The 21,142-nt window shown below is 42.9% G+C and overlaps 1 protein-coding gene across 1 annotated transcript; it reads right to left on the bottom strand.

The window, feature by feature from the left end:
• Positions 1-69: 69 nt before the first annotated feature.
• On the bottom strand, positions 70-20,936 carry cstf2 (cleavage stimulation factor, 3' pre-RNA, subunit 2). Its single transcript, XM_083652053.1, has 13 exons — positions 20,852-20,936; positions 20,506-20,584; positions 20,122-20,291; positions 19,506-19,642; positions 16,601-16,720; positions 16,313-16,441; positions 14,759-14,867; positions 5,813-5,912; positions 4,631-4,932; positions 2,987-3,111; positions 2,481-2,564; positions 572-734; positions 70-404 (listed from the first exon to the last, which is right to left on the bottom strand). The coding sequence occupies exons 1-12, from the start codon at positions 20,928-20,930 to the stop codon at positions 612-614; spliced, it is 1,557 nt and encodes a 518-aa protein (XP_083508179.1). The 5' UTR covers positions 20,931-20,936; the 3' UTR covers positions 70-404; positions 572-611.
• Positions 20,937-21,142: the final 206 nt, after the last annotated feature.

Here is a 21,142-nt window from a genome sequence, read left to right as displayed (position 1 = left end):
CTCCCACCTAACCTAACCTGTATGTCATTCCTGACCGCATTTGAATAAAAAAAGAAAAGAAAAAACAGCCATTGTCTCAGTATTTATTGGCAAAGAAAATATCCAGACAACAACTTCCAAAACCATAAAATGAAAATATTGGGCTTTGTTGGAAAAGAATGAAACCTCATGACATGCCAGTTCTGGCCTTTATCGGTTCCGCTTTCAAAAATGTCGTCGGCTCAAAAGATTCACTTATTCTTCCATTCCCAAGCGTCAACTTCACCCTCCTGTACAAAAACACAAGACACTACGATACAAAACAACCTATAAAATATTCCGAACTGACATGAGGTGGTGTCTTCAGACCGGTTCAAACTGATGAGGACAGGATCAGGGGGTGAAGGTAAGACCGTTTCCCAGGCCTGAAGAAAAAAACAACAATGGTAATTGAGTCCAGGAAGAGAATTAGCAGATAACATTACAGAGTCTCCACAACGACAAGCGAGAATGTGTCGAGCGAGTAGGTTCTCAATCGTGACAGAAGCCGGAGGAATGTGACTGGAAAGATAGAATCTCCGCCTCCACCTACCTCCAGCCTGCATGTGCGCGTCTGGGCGGCGGTCAGGTCCTCAAGGCGCTCCCGCCGTCTTCTGGATCTGCTCTTTGAGGATGAGGATGCTCTGCCGCTGCTCTGGAGGCAACATGGCGATCTGTTCTGCCGTGAGCTGCAGAACTTGCATGATCAAGGCAGCCTGCAGAGAAAACCCCCCCACCAAAACTATTTAACAATAGTGCATTCAAGTTAGGGTTAAAGGATTCAAGGAGTCCTTTCTGTTCATGCTTAACTGTCATTATGATTTATTTATTTTTTAAGTGACTTGCAATAAATGACAGAGCAGGAATTCAGTGTCTTGCCCAAGGGCACTACAACAGGTTTACTGATGGACAGAACAGCTGACACACTGGAGACCTTTTGGTTATGGGACGACATCTCTAACTCTGCTAAGCTGCAGTGCCACCCAGCCTATTCTACTTGTGCCAATTCTCCTTTATACATGTGGGTGGGTGAATGTAACCTTGCTTGCAAGATGGATAACCTCGCGAGATCAAAAGAGATTCTCTCGACGTAATCCATCTTGTCATGCACAGGCAGTTAAGATGATTGGCCGAACCATGGCCGGCTCGACGAATCAGCGGCAGCCTTAGGCGGGCTTTCTGTGTGACGCACATGGTCTTTGTAGTTCTTTTCACTCGTCAACATGGCTGCCGCCGCGGAAGTGACAGGCAGTCTGAATGAAATTGAATGTAGCGTTCCCAATTCTATGTATTAAATTCTAAAAAACGACCCTCAACATTTGGGAAGGCTAAGCCACACAACTAGTTCGTTATAATCAAACCTCATGCTTCGAAGGCAACTTTACGACGATGAGGACGGTGAGGACTCAATCACTCTTACATGCACAGCTAAAGCATCCATCTGGCAGCGTCAGGTTAGGGTGAATGGGGAACATAGACCATTTGAAAAGTCGATGATCATAACCTCCAAATGGAGACCTGATGAAGTTAAACTTTTTCAATCTTTCCCAAGGCAGCAGACACTAACCGGTAGGGGTGTCACAATATATCGTCCCACGAAATTTCGCGATAGTAAAACGTCACGATATGTATCGTTGAGATGAAATCTCATATCGTGATTTTTTTTTTTTTTTTTTTTTTTTCAAAAAATAGACTAAGAAACGTCTTTGTTTGTTGAAGTTCAATGTGTGGAAAGTAGTTCAGTTGAACAAGTCTCTGAAGAGACACATGAGAAGTTATACAGGAGAGAAACCATTCAATTGAGTTTCTGGCAAAACTGTTTACTTGACAGGAAAAACTGAAGATGCATAAAAAATAGATTAAGAAAAGTCTTGTTGTTTGAGTTTGAAGAAAAACTGAAGATGCATAATGAGAATTTATACTGCTGAGAAACCTTTTAGTTCAAAGTAAATCTAAGTGACGGTGTAACTCATTCTATTTTAAGATAAGCCTTATCTCCAATCTCATGTTTTTTCTAGTTGTTATTGTAATAACAATTTCCCACAACAGCATGTTTTGTATTTGTGCATTTCAAATAAAATACTACTTTTCCAGTCATATATTGTCATTATTCAAGTTTAAAAAAATATTGTTAAAATCGTATCGTATCGTTATCGTGAACCCAGTATCGTGATACGTATCGTATCGTGAACTGAGTGTATCGTGACACCCCTACTAACCGGCAATGTACACCAGATGCGTTACGGCTGCGTTGCGGCTCCGGTAAAACTGCCGGATCGACTCTCGCCCATGTTAATTGATGGGCGATACATGCGGTATGGAAAAATCACGCACCTGTTCTATTTTTTGTCGGATCCCGCATACGTCTGACAGATTACATGAGTGTGGGTCTGTTCTCAGCCGTATCGCATCTGTTCTGGGGCTGGTTTACATTATGCCCCCCCCCCCACACACACACACACCTTCTCCTGGTCCTGTGAGGAAACCTGGTTCTGTCCCGGGCTGAAGCCTCCTCCCGACTGTGGAACGCCGGAAAGACCAGGACCCTAGAGGACACACGACCAAACACACCGTTCGTTTTCAGTGTTCAAAAGATAAAAGTCCAAACTGTGAATCTTGATGTCTCTAGTAGTGTTCCTTTTTTCCCCATCTTTCTTTCTCCCTCCAAGTCCAACTTAACTATGACTAATCCCTGCGTTTGTGAATGTGATGCGACTGTGTATTGAATCACAAACTACATATCAAGATGAACATTGAATCGATCTGAGGAGAGATTCACACCCCTTGCACTAAGTGACACTAATCTGTGTCTTCATTTCTACAACTACACACAGGACAAGGGAGCCTGGAAGTAATAGTTCTAATTCTGGTTATTTGTTTTCATATCATTTGAACGAAAGTGAAACCGTGGGACGCTAGAAGCAATAAGTACTACAGTACTGAATAAGACATTAGATGCAGCCATTACCTGTCTTGCGGGTGGAGGAGCATTGGGACCCATGTTGTGGGGGCCGGGGCCTTGCATGGCACCTGTCATGGGAACCCTCTGCCCAGACACCGAGCCGCGGGAGTCCATGGCCCGGGGGTCACGACCTGAGGACACAAACAACCAAGACCAGGGTGAGTCAGCGATGCTAAGCAGAGCCTTGTCAGTCCATTTACATTATGGGTGCTGGCAAATCAGACCATCCAGGCCTCACTGAACACAGAGGATCCATCTCTTCATTGGCAAATAGGTTTAGAAATGAGTTGGACCATTTGAGGTGAAAGTTCATTAATACACAGCAATCAAATTATAATATAGATGCTCAATGTCATGGTGCACAACATAACAAGCATTCAATGCAAACAGGTTTGCATACTGAGAAGTCTTGTTGGCCTCTGATAAATATGAGGAAATGGTTTATATTTGAGAGCAACTGCAGTACTACCTGAAGTTTAGGGTGCATTGTCAGGCCATACACAACTGTGCTCATTCTGTGACACACACAATTGCCACAGTGCAGTTTGGAAATCAGGAATAACAGTTATTACAAAACGATGACCATGACAAAAAGCAATGGAACTTAAAACCTACTGCTGAGACAAAGGACTTTTTGTCTTGTTTATTGGCATTTGGCCCATGAGCATGAGTGGTGCTTGGAAGGGTGGAGGGGCTCTGATGTTGCTCAAGCTAGATTTATTACAAACACACCCAAAGTGTCAACTACATGCACAGGATTACACATGGATTTAAACTAGGATAAAGAAGCCTGTGCAGAATCAAACCGGCAGCTCTAAGACGCATGGCTCTCTTGTCTTTTCAAATAGAAAGTAATTAGGAGAAAGTGAAAATAGAAGATAGTAGGGGTGTCACGATACACTCAGTTCACGATACGATACGTATCACGATACTGGGTTCACGATAACGATACGATACGATACGATTTTAACAATATTTTTTTAAACTTGAATAATGACAATATATGACTGGAAAAGTAGTATTTTATTTGAAATGCACAAATACAAAACATGCTGTTGTGGGAAATTGTTATTACAATAACAACTAGAAAAAACATGAGATTGGAGATAAGGCTTATCTTGAAATAGAATGAGTTACACCGTCACTTAGATTTACTTTGAACTAAAAGGTTTCTCAGCAGTATAAATTCTCATTATGCATCTTCAGTTTTTCTTCAAACTCAAACAACAAGACTTTTCTTAATCTATTTTTTATGCATCTTCAGTTTTTCGTGTCAAGTAAACAGTTTTGCCAGAAACTCAATTGAATGGTTTCTCTCCTGTATAACTTCTCATGTGTCTCTTCAGAGACTTGTTCAACTGAACTACTTTCCACACATTGAACTTCAACAAACAAAGACGTTTCTTAGTCTATTTTTTGAAAAAAAAAAAAAAAAAATTTTTTTTTTTTTTTTTTTTGCGATATGAGATTTCATCTCAACGATACATATCGTGACGTTTTACTATCGCGAAATTTCGTGGGACGATATATTGTGACACCCCTAGAAGATAGTGATGTTTGGAGGACAAATGGTTTTGGAGAGACAAGAGAAAAACGTGTCTGCAGTGGGGTTCTCAACAAGCACACCAATTTAAGCTGAAGCACAGCTACCTCTGCTTTCCATTGGAGGTCCCCGCTGCTCCATCATGGGAGGTGCCCGCTGCTCCATCATGGGAGGCGCCCGCTGCTCCATCATGGGAGGTGCCCGCTGCTCCATCATTGGGGGTCCTCTGGGATCTCCCATCATGTTTCTGGGTTCAGCCATGGGGGCCATGGGTGGGCCTCTCATGTCATGAGGGGGTCCCCTCATATCCGGAGGGGGTCCACTTCCCATTTGGCCCATTTGACCCATTTGGCCCATGTGTACGGGTGGTGGTGCTTGGTGAGGTGGTGGAGGTCCCATGTAGCCCCGGCTAGATGTAGAGATATAGGTAACACACACACACACACCACATTAGAGATGGCTTTTGACACCCTTCTAAAATCCAACTGGCAACTTAAAGGATAACTTATTTATTTTGCACATGATCTCATATCCATCCATCTATACATTATATATATAGGGAGCTAGGGCTCTGTCTGTTTGTCTCTGTCTGTCTGTCCCACTGATGACATCATCAGTGATGTAATAAATTCACTCACACACGCACACAAAGTCCCAGTGATGATGTCATCAGTGATGGCATTGATTGCCCTAAAGCTGATTGCCCTAAGGCTGAGGCTATAGTTCAGTGATGATGTCACCAGTGATGTCATCAGTCTAAGGCTCACGAGAGAAACTGAGGGAGAGGAGAGGGGGAGAGAGGGAGAGAGAGAGAGAGAGAGAGGGGGGGGAGAGACTGAGGGAGAGAGAAGGGTAGAGACTGAGGGAGACATTGCGTGTGCCAATAGGGCAGGCAAGGCCACGCAGCAGCCGAGCTGTGTATGCGAGCCGCAGGGCCAGCTCGGCGAGCTGCAGGACGGGCGAGGCCGCGCAGCGGGCGAACCTAGGAATCGAGCGCACATAGCGCGCAAGATGCCTAGTATCAGAAAAGTGAAAACAGTTTTGCAGTCATTCATTTAGTTTGACAGTTATTGAGAGTTGATTTTATTTAAGGTTGATGCCAGTGGTGTCATTCATGCACAAATGACATCACATTAGTTTTCCTTTAACCTATTTTGTCCAAAACCCAAAATTAATCATGATCAAAGTGTTTGTCTAAGCTGTCCATCACCACTTTTGTGCAACAAACACCTGTCCAAAATACACACTTAACTATTGTTAAGGCAATGTGATCCAAGTGAATCTCTTACTTGGGCTCAATGACTTCTCCAGTGACAGACAGCAGAGACCCTCCTCTGGGATCATTGGGACCATCTCCCAGCAGGCCTCTGGGTGGGATACCTCCTGGTCCTGAGTGGAACAAATCACATATTCAACCACACATCAACACACATCACCACACCCCCCCCCCCCCCCCCCCAACACACACACACCACCACACACCACCACACCCCCCCGCCCAACACACACACACCACCACACCCCCACCCCCCCCCCCCCGCCCCTACCTCACTGGTCCCCAGGAAAAGATGCACGCCTTAACTTACATCAAGATATCTGGATAAGGGCATAGTGGAATTCACAAACCACACATGACCGCAAAAGGCAAGTGTTCACACAGAATAGATATCTCATTCTCAGAACAACCGCAGTTGGACAGAGTAGATAGTAGATACATGTAAACAGAGATCACAGCAAACTGCCACAGGCATGTCCACACACAACAGGAAGGCAGAGAGGGGGGAAGATGGCTGGAAGAATAGGGGTGTGTTCATTAACACACAAAAGCTTGGACGGGGGGGTAAAACCATAATCTCCTATTAAAAATAAAGTGGGAGTTGCATGTGCAAAACAACTGAAATCTTGTGGGTGAAAAAATACAATAAACATCATCCCAGACACACAGACAGAAAAAAAACGACATGCAAATATTTGCCTACTTGTGTCTTGTAAATCTGGTGTCATTAAGCCATGTGAACATCAAGACGGGAGGCATTTATTACAGAGAAAAGGTCAAGAGCAATGGGTGCGTCAGTGTGAGCTTTGCTAGTACAATCATGTCTATTGTCTACTGCACCACACACATGTACTAATAAAAGCCACAGGAAAAGCACAGACAGCTACCTGAATCTACCCAAACTCAATGTTAGTGCACATTGACAACATGACTAAAGTCAATCAATCAATCTAGACCAATGATCTAGACGTGGTCACAGTCGTGACAGTAATCTGTGGACACTTATTTGCTCAGAAATAATCATTACATAATTTGTCTAACATGACAGTCTGGGCTTAAATGTTACATCATGTAATAAGCTGGATATGACTCGCAAGAAGCCTAATTTGCAGATAAATATCCAGATGATATTGCAGCGAAAATGACTTCTGCGGTACAGAGTAGACTCCCTCATGCACGATTTCTGAATTGAAATTGACCTAGTATTACTCCGGCTCATTTTGCATGTCTGAAGGATGCAATACTTCTAGTATAATAATCTATATTTAGGGAGGCAGGAACGTCTTGAACATTTCCAAGAAAGAGTATTTTGTTGGTCTCCTTTGTTGGTCTGGAAACGTCTTAGAAAATGACCGTGTGAATCTGATTAGAATGCATTTAGTGCAGCAGCCTATTTTAGGACTGAATGTAGCTTCTTTAACCTTTAAGAAATGCATGTCGTCATCATATGAGGTGCAGAAAATGGATAGATTGATGGAAATTCTAATAGATTTAATTTATGTCCCATAGCACACACATTATATATTGAGAGATATATTGTCCACATGCTGCTTTGCGCCATGTTGCTTGACAGCATACTCGGCAATTAATTTATTAAGACAGTTGTTTAAAAATACAAATGAACAGATCAAATCCATAAACCTGTATTAAAATTGTCGAGGAATAAAACACAATAAAGTCCATGACTTGTTTCCATTGTGGTCCAATTTCATGTCAGTGTTGATACTCAAAAGTGTCTGTGGTATTAAACAGCAGGCGGAGTAGAGTTGTTTTACGTCTGCCAGTAAGCAGAATGGCTCCAGGACATTTGACCTGGGCTGCTATTGACTGGCATCACCACTGACGATGGCAGGAAAATAGTGCGCTTCAGGAACCAATCAAATAGTAGGCTTGCAAGATGGAATGGGAGGATTACAGTTTGCCTTAGTAATCTCTAACAAGTCCCGAGTATATACAGACCAATGGCACAAAGACAGAGGGAATTGGCATTGACCTAAACTAAGGGTAAGGCAAACATCATAGGAAATTGCCCCTAAAGAATTAAGGCCAGTGTCCAAATTCACAATTTCCATCTCTTCCAACTGAAGCTGTCATAAACTATTCCTGTATTCTGACCAAAAAAAGAACTTGTTTTGTCCTTTGTGGCAAATTTTTCTGTTATTTTTTTTAGGAGATGCCTGAGCATTGAAATTCATTTGTCTGAAACAATTAAAATGCGCCTTCCCCCGCGCTTCCAGGTTGGAACTTTGTGGCATTATGTGAATTTGATTGAATACAAGAAAAGGAGACGGAGGTGCGTGAAGATTGCGTGAAAATGCAAAATTAAGATGTTTCACAGTATGACAACTTATTCCTTCCATCCTATTTGATTAATTAGATGCTGTTGCTGAATAAACAAGAAACAGAAGTGCAGTGAACGACAGAGAGGTTTGAAAGCGCACAAGTATAGAGGAGTGAAGTATCTCATCCGTGGACCGTGGCTGACTGACCTGGATTTGGACAAAGAGGTGTGTCCACTAGGGCTGCACAATTAATCGTATTTTCATCGTTATCGCAATATGAACATGCGCAATAAACACATCGCAAAGACTGCCTGAAACGCAATGAATAACAAAAGTGGTATTATTTACATGCGTCATGCATTCCCACTCAGCATCTGATCATTTTGTCTTGTGTTGTAAATCCAGCATACACCTTTCCCTTGCAACAGTGTGCTCCGCCCCCCTGCCAAAGCCCATACACGCTGTGTGTAGTTTCAGCTAGAGTCAGTGTGTATTTCATTTCTTTATTCAGTGGGCAATAGGCTATGTTTGGGGTCTATGTTAGCATTATTAAAGCAGAAAGACATAGGAAGTGTATAGCTAATATGCATACTTTAATATTTGTTTATTTATCGCAAGTTGTATCGTCATCGCTATATTGAACAATGTTATCGCACATCGCAGATTTTCCTCATATCGTGCAGGCCTAATGTCCACTAACAACAAGAGTCGACTGAACTTTTCTGTCTTCTCAACATCTCAGGTCTTCAAGAGTAGTAACTCTTGGAGTCTACATCCATCCAACTGTCAGAAATTGAATCAATGGGAAGTGGCCGTCCCAGTGTCAAGGGAATTCAATAGTGACTGGGGAGCCTTCACACCATTTCGCTTCAGACAAATGTCAAAGAAGGACCCGTACAAGGAAGGAGCAGAGGGAACAACATGGAGGAGAACTCATAAAACATTGAAGTGGTACTATTTACAAGATCTCACCATCCACACAAAAGTACAACCACAAAACAAGAGACAGTCACAGAATAGATCGGCATGATAATGAAGAGTACAGACAACATGGAGATGAGGAAGACATGCGCCAATAACTAATACGGTCATATCTTCATTGTAATTAAGTATCACGTGGGATTTCTCGACATAATTAGTACTACCATAGAGACACTGCATTAAATAAGCCACGCCCATCACGGGGGGAAAGCTCTCCATTCATTTCCACACACCAGCGTAATTTTCCTTGAATTAAACGTATCTAAAAGCTGTTGTGTGGTGGGCTGCGCAGAAAACAAATGTAAAAAAATCGCCAATTAAAGTTCTTTTGTACTCCCGAACAAAACAAGAACAAAACAAGGAAGGCATTGAGAATTGCAAAGAAGAAAAATGTGGATCTAGCTCTCAAGGAAGTAAGTTGGATTGTTCATCTTCCGTATATATGATCTTTGTGTGAAACACGCGACCATGCACGTGACATAGGAGAACGCCAGTTTTTTTTTTGTTTCCCCCCGTTTTGGGCGTGGTTTCTGAATGATGACATGCTCCGCAGTGTCTATACCTGACCAATGACTGACTTCTATAAGCACTGATGACACGTGAGTCTGCACAATTATCGAGCAAGGATGTAATGCTACTACATCTGAAGCCCATACTCAGAGATACAGAATAGAGCACAGACGGCAGTATAGTTGTATTTTGAATGTAGATAATTGAGGTCATATTGTGTGCAGGTAATCAATGAGGTAGAGATGTGGGGCTACAGGTCTTAGATAACAGCCACACAGCAATGTGAAGTCTGTGGGTACAGCAGGGGTAGAGGAGAATGCACTGTTGAGCCTTCTTGAGGTAGCATGGGCCTAAATCAATGAAATGTCCGTGAAGGAAGCACCTGATAAGCCCAACAACCTTTTACTCACACATATTCAACTATGTAATACATCTAGATTAGACAGCTAGTGAAAGATGCCGATTGTCTGATCGGTCTATTTTATTGCTTAGCCTGACCTCATCGGTCGACTGTTAGATTACATCTTGTGTAATGGTACAATGTTAGGTACAAAAGCAATGTTTAGGGTCTGATTTGTATCCCATCTACTTTAAGTGCCCCATTAAAAAGAGACGGGTGTAACACCTGGGGGCGGCTTTAGCTGAGGAGGTAGAGCGGGTCGGCCAATGACGCAAGGGTTGGCGGTTCGATCCCCGCTCCCTCCCAGCTGCTGTCGTGTCCTTGGGCAAGACACTTAACCCCAAATTGCTCCCGATGGGTGGCAGCCTGCCGCCATCGGTGTATGAATGGGTGAATGTAGACTACCTACTGATTGTAAAGCGCTTTGGATAAAAGCGCTATATAAATGCAGGCCATTTACCATTTACCATTTAACACCTCACTACTGGTTCATAGTTTCATGATGAGTGTTGCAGCACCTCTTTGACTCTTATCTCACCCCTTTTTCTATTCACCACTCAGATCGTGTTTAAATGTACCACTGGTTTGCATTTGTCTTACATTTTTCCAACTGTTTCACATTGTTTTTATACCTTTCTAGGTCACTATTGGACTGTGGTACTGCACTGTCCTACCCTCCTGGCGCTCGTCCAAAGAATGTGCCAACCGAGCTGCTGGCACAATGGACAGGGAAGCGAGCGCGGTCGAAAGCGAGAAAATAAGGAGATTTATACGCGACCTTCCATCTACGGTCACAGGGAACCTGAGATCGTTGGCAAATAAGATGTCTACCCGGGGTCAGGGTGGGATGGATGGAAATATTGACAATCCAGCCGGACATGCTGCACACAGAGAGACAGCAACAAGAGAATACACTGGACTCCTTGAACATGCTCAACTGATGTGAGCAGAACCGAGACATGAAGGCTAGCATCTGTAGTCCAAATAATAAACTGCTGGCGGTGGGCTTGTGGCTATATCGCCTGCTGCAGGACTTCTCACAAGTCTGCCTTGGGATAATGTGGGTTCAGCACATGATGTCATCCACTCAGCTGTCATGGCCCAGGATTACAGACACAACATCCCAGCACCTTCATTCCATTCTCTGGAGACATCAACCGTGTCTCTGACCCCTCGTACAGCCTGACTGACTTCACCTAATTACATGAAATGTGTAACAGGGGAGAATAAGACCTCAAACTTGATGTATGCCAATGTTAAAGCATACAGAGCATACATCTCCAAAGTTGGGGGTGCAGGCAGGATTAACAAACCGCTTAAAAAGGGCTGGCTCTGCTGTATGGCTGAGTGTGGAACCCTGGAGGCAGCAGGAAGGAGGAAGACCTCCCACCCCCTTAATGATGGTGAGCTGATGGGGCTACAGAGTTCTTTTAGCCTTCGCCTCAGCACCCTAAGGTGCACCACAGAGCATCCTAAGCATCTTTGTGCCTAGAGCCATAAAGTCTTTATAATGCTTTCTGGCCAAACGTGCCCGGCCTCAGCCAATTAGTAGGCTGCTGAAGCCCCAAAAACACCTCTTTTGTGAGGTCAGTGACCTTGACCTTTGACGGGACGGACGTGAGGTCACAGTGACCTTCAACTTTGACCTTCAACAAGCAAAGTCTGAGTCGAATCAGTTCATCCTCGAGTCCAAGTGGATGTTTGTGCCAAATTTGAAGAAATTCCCTTCAGGCGTTCCTGAGATGTCGCGTTAAAAGAGAATGTGACCTCATTTCATAGCGCACATATTTCATATTTGATGTGTTGTGAAATCATTCTTTCTTGTCTTATGACACATCGCTCTTTAATGTTAACCTGCAAGGCCAGTTTCTCTTTCATGAGCACATCCAGTCATGGGAGGGAGAGTGACAGAGGGACATTGTGACAGAGTCATACCAGGATTATACTATGGGCAGCTGGCCCAAAACCTAGTTCACATCAGGCGTCACCACCACACCTTTCCCACCTACCGTAACATGGCATGCTTTGCTGTACTTATACTGTTCACCAGAGAGATCGCCCTCTCCATACAAACAGGGTTGATTAATTGCTGGCTGAATATGAAACGGTAAATTTCTTATTTGATGATGGTTGACATGCAATTTACCAACTGTCGAACAATAAGGCTAACTCTAATGCGGTGGCCAGGCCATAACAATCGTATCATGTGACTAGAGAGCAGAGGGAGTATGGGTGATACCTTGAGGCCGCTCGATTGCAGCCTGCCCAGACGATCCTGTGGGAGAATGCTGAAGGTTTCCTGAGCCAGCATTAAAGTGAAAAGAACAGGAGACACACGACTCAGACAGGAAAGCAACACTTTCAGAGCATTTTTTTAAAGCATGCTCATGACATTCTCACTCACTCTCATACACACATAAAAAGGGATGAATTCATGGTGATGAAACTAGTTTAGAAGGGTAACCTTACTATATAAAGACATTCATGTGCTGAACAGAAAGAATCAGGCCCTTGAATGTCAACCATCTAAGAAGAATCTTCAGCTCCATTTCCAAACCTGCTCTGCTACTGAGAACCATGACCGAGTATATCCTGTGTAAGGGACTGGGAGCTCCACTGATTCCAAGGCTATCATGACACCTAGTGACCAAACTGAGCCATAACGTGGAGAGAGAGAGAGGAGAAAAAAAAGGGTTGGGGGGGAACTAGAACAATCTCCAAGAATAAAACATGCAACAAAATACACTTTTCAGATGTTATGTTGTCATTTATCTCTTCAGAAAATATTTTTGCAGTGGGCGGGGGTCATTAGCAAAGAGGCTTTGCAGTGGTGTCCCAAACCTCCAAGCAAACACAGCTGGTGTTCCAACATCAGGTTCACTCGAGATTCGAGAACCATGCAAAAAATAGGTTTGTTTCACAAGTAGGTAGGTATACATTGTTATAGACATTACAAATACTTACTGTGTTATTCAATATTTATCCTGTTTCCAGGTACACCTGTTGTTTATGGATGGAATGTTAAATTATTTATAGCTTTGTTCTCCATTATTATGGTTGTTGTATGCCTATTTTTATTTTATCTACATATTGTATAATATACATGCTAGAAACCAAAGATATCTGAAAATCTAGTTGTGGTGTGGGTGTAGGTGCTTTCAGTATCCTAAGTAAATTGGATGGTCTGAAAAGTTCCCAAATTTTGATTACTGTGCCACATCACACCACATTTTCTTCTGATTTTTGTTAGGTAGCTAACTAGTCAGCAAGTTAATTTAGCACAGCAACTGATCTTAATATTAACAGACAACCACAACCCCCTACTAATGCCAGCAACTAGCTTTACGACATTAACTGTTGTGTAGATCAGATGTGTTAACAATAAAACAGTGATGTTAGTGGGCTAGATACGGTTATTAACTAAACAATATTCATGAGCTGTATCACTGGTGAAATGACCAGTTAGAAACGGCACTGAAACGAGTCATATTTGTTCCATACTGTTTAGACGGCCAAGTCGTAAGTTTTAAAATGTTATCAGTTGCTGCCCAGGAGTGGAGGACCTCCACGATGGCTGCCTGCCAGAAGCTGCAAACCCGCAGAAAACCCAGGGAATAATCCCCCAGGAAAAGACTCCATTTTTCAAAGACTGGAAATGCAACCATAAAATGTACAGACATTCCAAGATGGGTGGGAACCCTGAACATGTATACAAAATTATAATTATATATATATACAGTATATTATTTTACACTGCTAGATATAATCTATTCGTCATGTCCAATGCATTCCAAGAGTTACTTTGTGAACCACTTTCCCTCAAACTGCCTCATCTACTTCAGTTAATGATGTCCTACATTTCCCAGAATGACTTTCAACATCCCCAGAGGATAGGGTGAACTTGTTGCTCCCAGCCAAAAGTTATAAGGCCATACTAGTATGAATATAGCAAAAATGGTGAGTAGAAAGAAGCCCTTGCTCTTTGATTGATTCTGATGAGATGACTCAAAAACCTGTCATTTACAACTGATGTTTTACATAACTGAAAACAATTCTGCTATCAAATTCTTTTGAGGTTGGTTGCACTGGAAATATTTTGACGTAAAATCACACTGCCTACGTTTGCCTGTTTGAGTGTGGATTTTTCCTTGATTCAATGAGCACAAAAAAGTAGGTAGTCACTTCAGGGACCAGACCAGGGAGTGTGTGTGTCTGTGTGTGTGTGTATGCTATGCTTTGAAAAGCCTAAACCCAGACAGAATAAATACTTCAACAATGAGTGGGAAAATGGTGAAGTAACATGGAGGTAGTCAGCTGAAGGGTGACTCATTTCTCAAACAAAACTATGTTCGACATACAGCATGATGTACATACAGCTGATGTACATACAGCATGATGTACATACAGCATGATGTACATACAGCATGATGTACATACAGCATGATGTACATACAGCATGATGTACATACAGCATGATGTACATACAGCATGATGTACATACAGCTGATGTACATACAGCATGATGTACATACAGCATGATGTACATACAGCATGATGTACATACAGCATGATGTACATACAGCATGATGTACATACAGCATGATGTACATACAGCTGATGTACATACAGCATGATGTACATACAGCTGAGGCGGGGCTGATGTTGGATGTAAGGGAACAGTCACATCCCACATATTACCGATCACTGACCTAAACATTCAACACAAGATTGATGCTAACCACTAACTTAGCTGGTGATGTAAGCATGCATGTAGTTTGATGGTTACCTGGAGGCCCCACGGGTACTTGTCCTTGTCCAGGCATGGGTCCTGGGACACCGGCCATGTTGGGAGGGGGTTGCATCATCTGGGGGGCCCCGTTGACATGCATTCCAGGCTGGTCCCATACCAAAATGTGAAAGAAGAAAGAAAAAAATAATCCATTCATCTCAAATGTTATTTGGAATGTGAATTTAAGATTGCCATTATTATATAAATAATAATAAAACAGGAGATTGAAGTTCTAAAACAACAAAGCACCTTATGCTTTCCCACTGACTTTGCCACATTTGTGGCTTTTAGATAGACAGTGGGGGGGGGAAACATCAGGGTGAAAGCTGTGATTCCTTAATAATGTCACTGATGTTCTATACAAAATTAAAATAAAATATTGGGATAAAAAAAAGTCACTGGTTAGATTAACATCGGTCATGCAGGGGAGACATAGGTGAAAGGGTTTCATAAGAGCAAGCCGGGCTGTATAGATCAGGGATCCCCAACCGCCGGGCCCGGGACCGGTGTCGGTCCTCAAAGCATTTGCTGCCGGGCCGCGAGGAAGCGGTAGGGAGAAGGGAAAGAGAGAGAGAGACAAAAATTTGACATGGTCTGTCTGTGCGGACTGCAGAGCTGCCAGCCTGCACCTTTCCTCAGCCCTGCGCCCACCTCACACACACACGTACGCGAGGTAATTAAATGGTGATGGCCCGCTGACGTGTGTGTGCGTGTGTGAGAATGTCTGCGGGGTGCAGCGATCTTGAGAAACTTCGCTTGAGTTTCTTCAGAATAGGCAGGGGAGACCAAATGAGACCTGACCTAACGAGAATGACAACGTGGAGGGAGGGAAGAAAGAAAGAGAAAAGAAGGAAAGCTTTCAACTTGGCATACTACGCTTGCAAATGACGGTGGGTTGAAAAGTAGGCTATGTTTGCATAGCCTACTGCATTCTGGATCAAAGTCAATTAAGAGAGTCATTAAGAGAGCGAGCGTGAAAATGAAAGTAAAAAGAAGGGAGCGAAAGCAGAGGATCATTAAACATGCTTTTTTCCAGCACACATTAAAAAGATCCCGCCCTGCGCTGGATCGGTTCATTTGCACGTCGGGTTACAATGCACACCTCTGTGCAGTAACAAACGCATTTATATCTTGTGGCACTGGCCTTGTGGCACTGTGGCTGGCCATCCACAATATGGATGGATTGAAGAAACAGTATAACGCAGAAATGAGAAAGTGGAATAAACACAGGTGCGGTGTGTGGGACAGACATTGGCGAGTTAATGTTTTCATATTCATGCGAGGAAAATACCTGTGTATTTGATAGGCTACTATATTCATACATATATGAACTATGCGCTATGCGTTTATCCAATCACCCCCCGGTCTGCAGCAACATTGTCAATGTTAAACCAGTCCGTAGTGCAAAAAAGGTTGGGAACCCCTGGTATAAATTTTGCAACCCATGGAGGAGCGTGGAATCCTTCAAGTGAAGATAAAACGAAAATCACAAAACTGGAGTTACGAGGATTTCACCCAACAGCGACATGAGAAAGACTGTGCTGTTCTTACCACAGGCTGTGGCTGAGGGATGGGGCCGGCTGCGTTGGGCTGGGCCGGAGGCGGGTTGCCTGCTGGAGGTCCGGCACTCTGAGTGCTGGGGATCAGAGGCTGGACTGGAGTCTGACGGTGGAGCATTTTCTGTAGCACAACACACAAGAGATATACCGAGTCGCTCCTCTCAAACATGCAGACTGGCATTCAACAAAAGGCACCGTTTGCATCATCGACTTTAAATTAAGTTAATATTAACCGCATTCAATAAATCAAGTAAGGTACGTCTAATCTCATCAGTCTCACCAGGGCAATCTCAGGGTCAACAATCCTCATGACCACTTGGGCCTGCAGCAGAGCATAGGCCAGCTGAGGGTTCTGCAGCAGCATGTTCCTCGCCTCCTGGGGACTGTTCTGCACACACAGCTGAAGACAGAAATCTGGATTTAAGTCAACAGAATGCAGAAATATGACAGTCTAGACATGAATAATGGCAACTAGGAGGTCCAAAGCACAAAATTGTGGATTCTTCCTATGTTACATGTTTCAGTTTTGTGGGCTTGTCCATGTCATCCATACCCAACAAACGTGGTGGTATCAGCGCACCACCAGAGGTGAGAAACAGAGGTGCACCGATAGCATCTGTAGTATCATGACACACTAATACTCGGATCAGCATATTATGTGCTGTGAACAAGGCCTTTTGGGGAAACAATTGCATTTTTCATTCACCACAACCACACATTCCCTCTTAAATATATTTTCACTTCTTGAATGAATGAAATGAAACTGGAAGGTCAAACCAGTCTTTAATCATCACAAGCAACCACACTACAATGCCTGCAAACACGTGTTCGGAGGCGGCACACACACATGCTAGAATGGTGCAGTGAAATTCAATCTCCGCATTTTCCCCATCCTGGCTCATCCTTCCTCCATTGAGCAGGCCAGGAGCGGTGGGAAGCTGCAGTGAAACGCCCGGGGAACAACTTCCTCACATCCATCGCTGGTCAGACAACGTCTTCTTGCATGTTTTTAGTGGGGGTTGATGTTATGGAGGAAACCCCAGGTGAGCACGGGGAGAACATGCAAACTCCACACAGAATGACAGAAAGGCCCTTTTTCACAAGATAGCCCACCTGGGCACTAGGCACCGAAGGCATGTGGAGACATACCCCCAGTGCCAACAGCGACCCAGGCGGGAATCAAACCCAGGACCTTCTTGCTGTGAGGTGACAGCGCTACCACTGCCCCACCATGCCGTCCATCTTGCTTTTCGATTAATGCTTGCTTTTTGATTAATCGATCGTCAGAAAATTAAATCGCCAAATAATTTTTTTAGAGATTAATCAGAAGAAAATAATAATAATATTAAGAAAATGTAACTACATCATAACTGTAATATGCATTGTCTGTCTGTTCCCTGCTCAAAAACAAATACTATAAATCAATTATAATAATATATACAAACTAAAATTATCTCGTTCCAGCCTCTTAAAAGTGAACATTTTCTGGTTTCTTTAGTCCAGGGATACTCAACTTGCTTTGCCCGGGGGCCACTTCCGTGAAATGATAGGAGGCCAGGGGCCAGTTAATAAACAAACAATATACATTTTTCTGTAGCGGATTGTAGGTTTTTGGGGTGTCAGTCAGAGTTTAGTCTGACAATGTTGTGCACACCGGATAGTTAGTTAGGTTAAGTTATTTAGGTTAAGTACATAGATAAGTGCCTGGGTAGCGAGCAGACGGGGATATTTGACAATTTAGCTGGAGCTCAGTCAAACTTTATTTCACGTTAGTTTTTATTGTGAATTAGATTCTAATTCAGAATGAAAACTATTATTATTATTGGAAAATGGTCCGGGGGGCCACTCTGCACCCTCTCGCGGGCCGCATCTGGCCCCCAGGCCGCAAGTGGAGTATCACTGCTTTAGTCTATGACAGTAAACTGATTATCTTTTAGTTGTGGATTGTTGGTCAGGACAAAAGATGACATTTGAGGATGTCATCTTGGGCTTTGGGAAAAAAGTGATTGACATTTTTCACCATTGTGTGACATTTTATAGACCCAACGACTAATCGATTAGTCAAGAAACTAATTGACAGATTAATCGATAATGAAAACAATCATTAGGTGCAGCAGTAGAATGTTGTGCATAATTTGATCAAATAAATAGATTAACACAAATGTTGTACTTGCTCCTAAGATCGCTTTATAATACTTGGGAGGCATGAATATTAGGGGTGGGGGGAAAAATCGATACACCACAGTATCGCGATATTTTGCCTGACGATATTGTATCGATATTGCAAAAAAAAAAAAATCTTTTTTTTTTTTGCAGGCCATGCCAGGCCACCGGGCTACTATAAACTTTAGTTCCAAGGCCAGCAGTAAACAAACGGTAGCATATTTTCATTTTGTTTTAACAGTAACAGTTTTGTCATAACAGTAATTTACAAATTCCCTAGTTACTGAATGGGCTGCACAAGATGTTTTGTGTAAGTGAAGTGAAGTTGCAAAAACTACATAAGTACAGTAGTCCTCCACACACACATCCAGTTAAGGTGGACTGTAAGTAGACTGTAACAAACAGTTCAGTTTGTCAGGTGCATGCAACTATGACATGACTTTATGAAAGTTGTTGGTCAATCAATCAATCAATCAATCAATCAGTTTAATACATGTCCCAGAAGGGCACTTTGGTTCACATCAGAACCATCAGGTCTGTCTACTTGACAATGTTGCTGCAATAAAATGGTTGAAGTCAGATGTACAGACTGAAAAATTGTTCTTATATAAACCAGATGTTGACAAAGTTTTCCTTTGGGGACATCATTTGCAGTTGAAAAAGTAAGAAATCGCAATATATCGAAATATCGCAATATTCAATATATCGCAATATCGATATATCGCAGTATCGCAATACTATCGTATCGTGACTGAAGTATCGTTTCAGTATCGTATCGTGGGCATCTGGTGATTCCCACCCCTAATGAATATCCACAGTACTCAGATTGGTTGTGAAGAATTGCCGCACCTCTGGTGAGAAAGAGCATGTGCAACTTAACGAATGATTAATCTAGAACGTTGAGCAGTTTTATCAAAACTGGAATACAAGTTCCATGAAAATTGACTGAACATTTTGTTGAAGGCTCTGGAGGGAGAATGGAGATGAGTGAAAAACAAGGGGCAGTAAACCAACCAACACACCTTCATCTGTTTCATGAGTTCAAACATCTGCTCTGGGGGCAGACTGGCCACAGCTCTGCTGATGGACTCTGGGGCCTCATCCGGCTGGACATTTTCTCCATAAGGAGACTCAATAATGGGGGCTCCTGTTCCCAAGCCTGAGAAAGAAAGAAAAAAAACAATATGCAGCTACAGCCTTGACCCAATCTGAGAACCCAGAGTCTATCAGTCTGACGACTATGACTCTGGGACAGACGGCCGATATTTCGGCGCTTCCGCTGTAGAGTGGACGTCACGTCCCGCCCCCTTCCATCCGATGATGTCTCATATGCAGTTATTTATTATTATTATTAGCCTAAATGTCATCTGGACCTACAATTGATCAGCTCCAACTCCGTTCTTGTGTCAGTTGGACTGTAAACAATAACCACAGCGGACGGAAGTGGAAGTCTTGGCGCGGACATCAACTATACAGTGGAAACCCCGTCCGCCTATCCCAGAGTCATATTAGTCGTCAGACTGATAGACACTGGGTGCCCACATTGGCCTTGACCTAACAGCTCTCAACCAATTCTAATTTAAACACACACAAAGGCAACCTTTATACAAGTGTTGATTAACACAATGTAATACTTACTTTTGAGCTCTTCCTTGTTCTTCTCACTGGCTGCATTGTCAACACGGAGAGCCCGACCGCTGAACTCTCTCCCATTCAGGTTCCGCATGGCACTGAGTGCCGTCTCCTGGTCCTGATATTCACAAAAGCCATATCCCTTTGGCTTTCCTGTCTCCCTGTCATACACTAACCTGAAAACCAGCAAATATAAAATGATCATGCTTTTTCTCTTGAGAAAAATAATACTGTGATAACTAGCCATTTTAAGTTATATGATGGCTGTTGTATGATATTTTTTTCTTTTCTTTTGAAGTTGTATGACAGAGAGAACGATCAATTCCTGTTTCTGGCTATGGAAGACGTATAAACGAAATCTGAAATTCAATGACACTTTCTTTAACTCACCTGAAGCTGACGACAAGGCCGACTTCAGAAAAGATGTCTTTCAACTGTTCTTCTGTGGCTTCATAAGGAATGTTTCCCACTGTAATAGTAGTTATGACATGAGAGCATGATGACAATAAAATGTACAGTAAATTCCCATTTACATTAACGTTACTAAGATGTGTTTGCAAACTTAACGTGAGCTACGTTACCTCGTTGCCTAGCTAGGTTAGCGGCACAATAACATTAGCCGGCGGCTAACTGTGTTAACAAGCTTGCTTGCATTATATAGATCAAACCGTTCTTTTATCGACGTCAATACACTTACTGGGCAAAACCTATGCATAAGTAACATAACCATACTCACCAAAGACTGATCGTAATGAACGATCTACTGCTGGATCTCTACTCGCGGCAGCTGCAACTGCTGCTGCTAGATTCGCCATTTTGGGGACATATATTAATGTAACACCAGGAAATATGCATCGAACAATATCCGCGGGATCCTTCCATGGATCCAACCGTGCCCACTAACCATTAACGTTACGTTACCTACGTTTTTGTTTTTCTCGCTAGAGTAATAAATCAATTATAAATAATACGCGTGATATTTACAGGCAGCGTCGTAAAGACTCTCGTCAAATCCAGTCTAGAAAAT

Source organism: Poromitra crassiceps (genome assembly GCF_964638095.1).
Source record: "Poromitra crassiceps genome assembly, chromosome: 15".
NCBI lineage: Eukaryota > Metazoa > Chordata > Actinopteri > Beryciformes > Melamphaidae > Poromitra > Poromitra crassiceps.
Note: the sequence above shows the minus strand (reverse complement) of the source record. Positions and strands in the feature narration are given on the sequence as shown.

Bases quoted from the DNA above. Each gene is read 5' to 3' on its own strand.
- cstf2 (XM_083652053.1), bottom strand. From the start codon at position 20,930: ATGGCGAATCTAGCAGCAGCAGTTGCAGCTGCCGCGAGTAGAGATCCA. The intron at 4,933-5,812 runs GTAAGAGATTCA...CTCTACATCTAG, and splicing joins GGAGAAGTCATTGAGCCCAA to CCGGGGCTACATGGGACCTC. The intron at 735-2,480 runs GTGTGTGTGTGT...TTTTCTCTGCAG, and splicing joins CCTCACAGGACCAGGAGAAG to GCTGCCTTGATCATGCAAGT.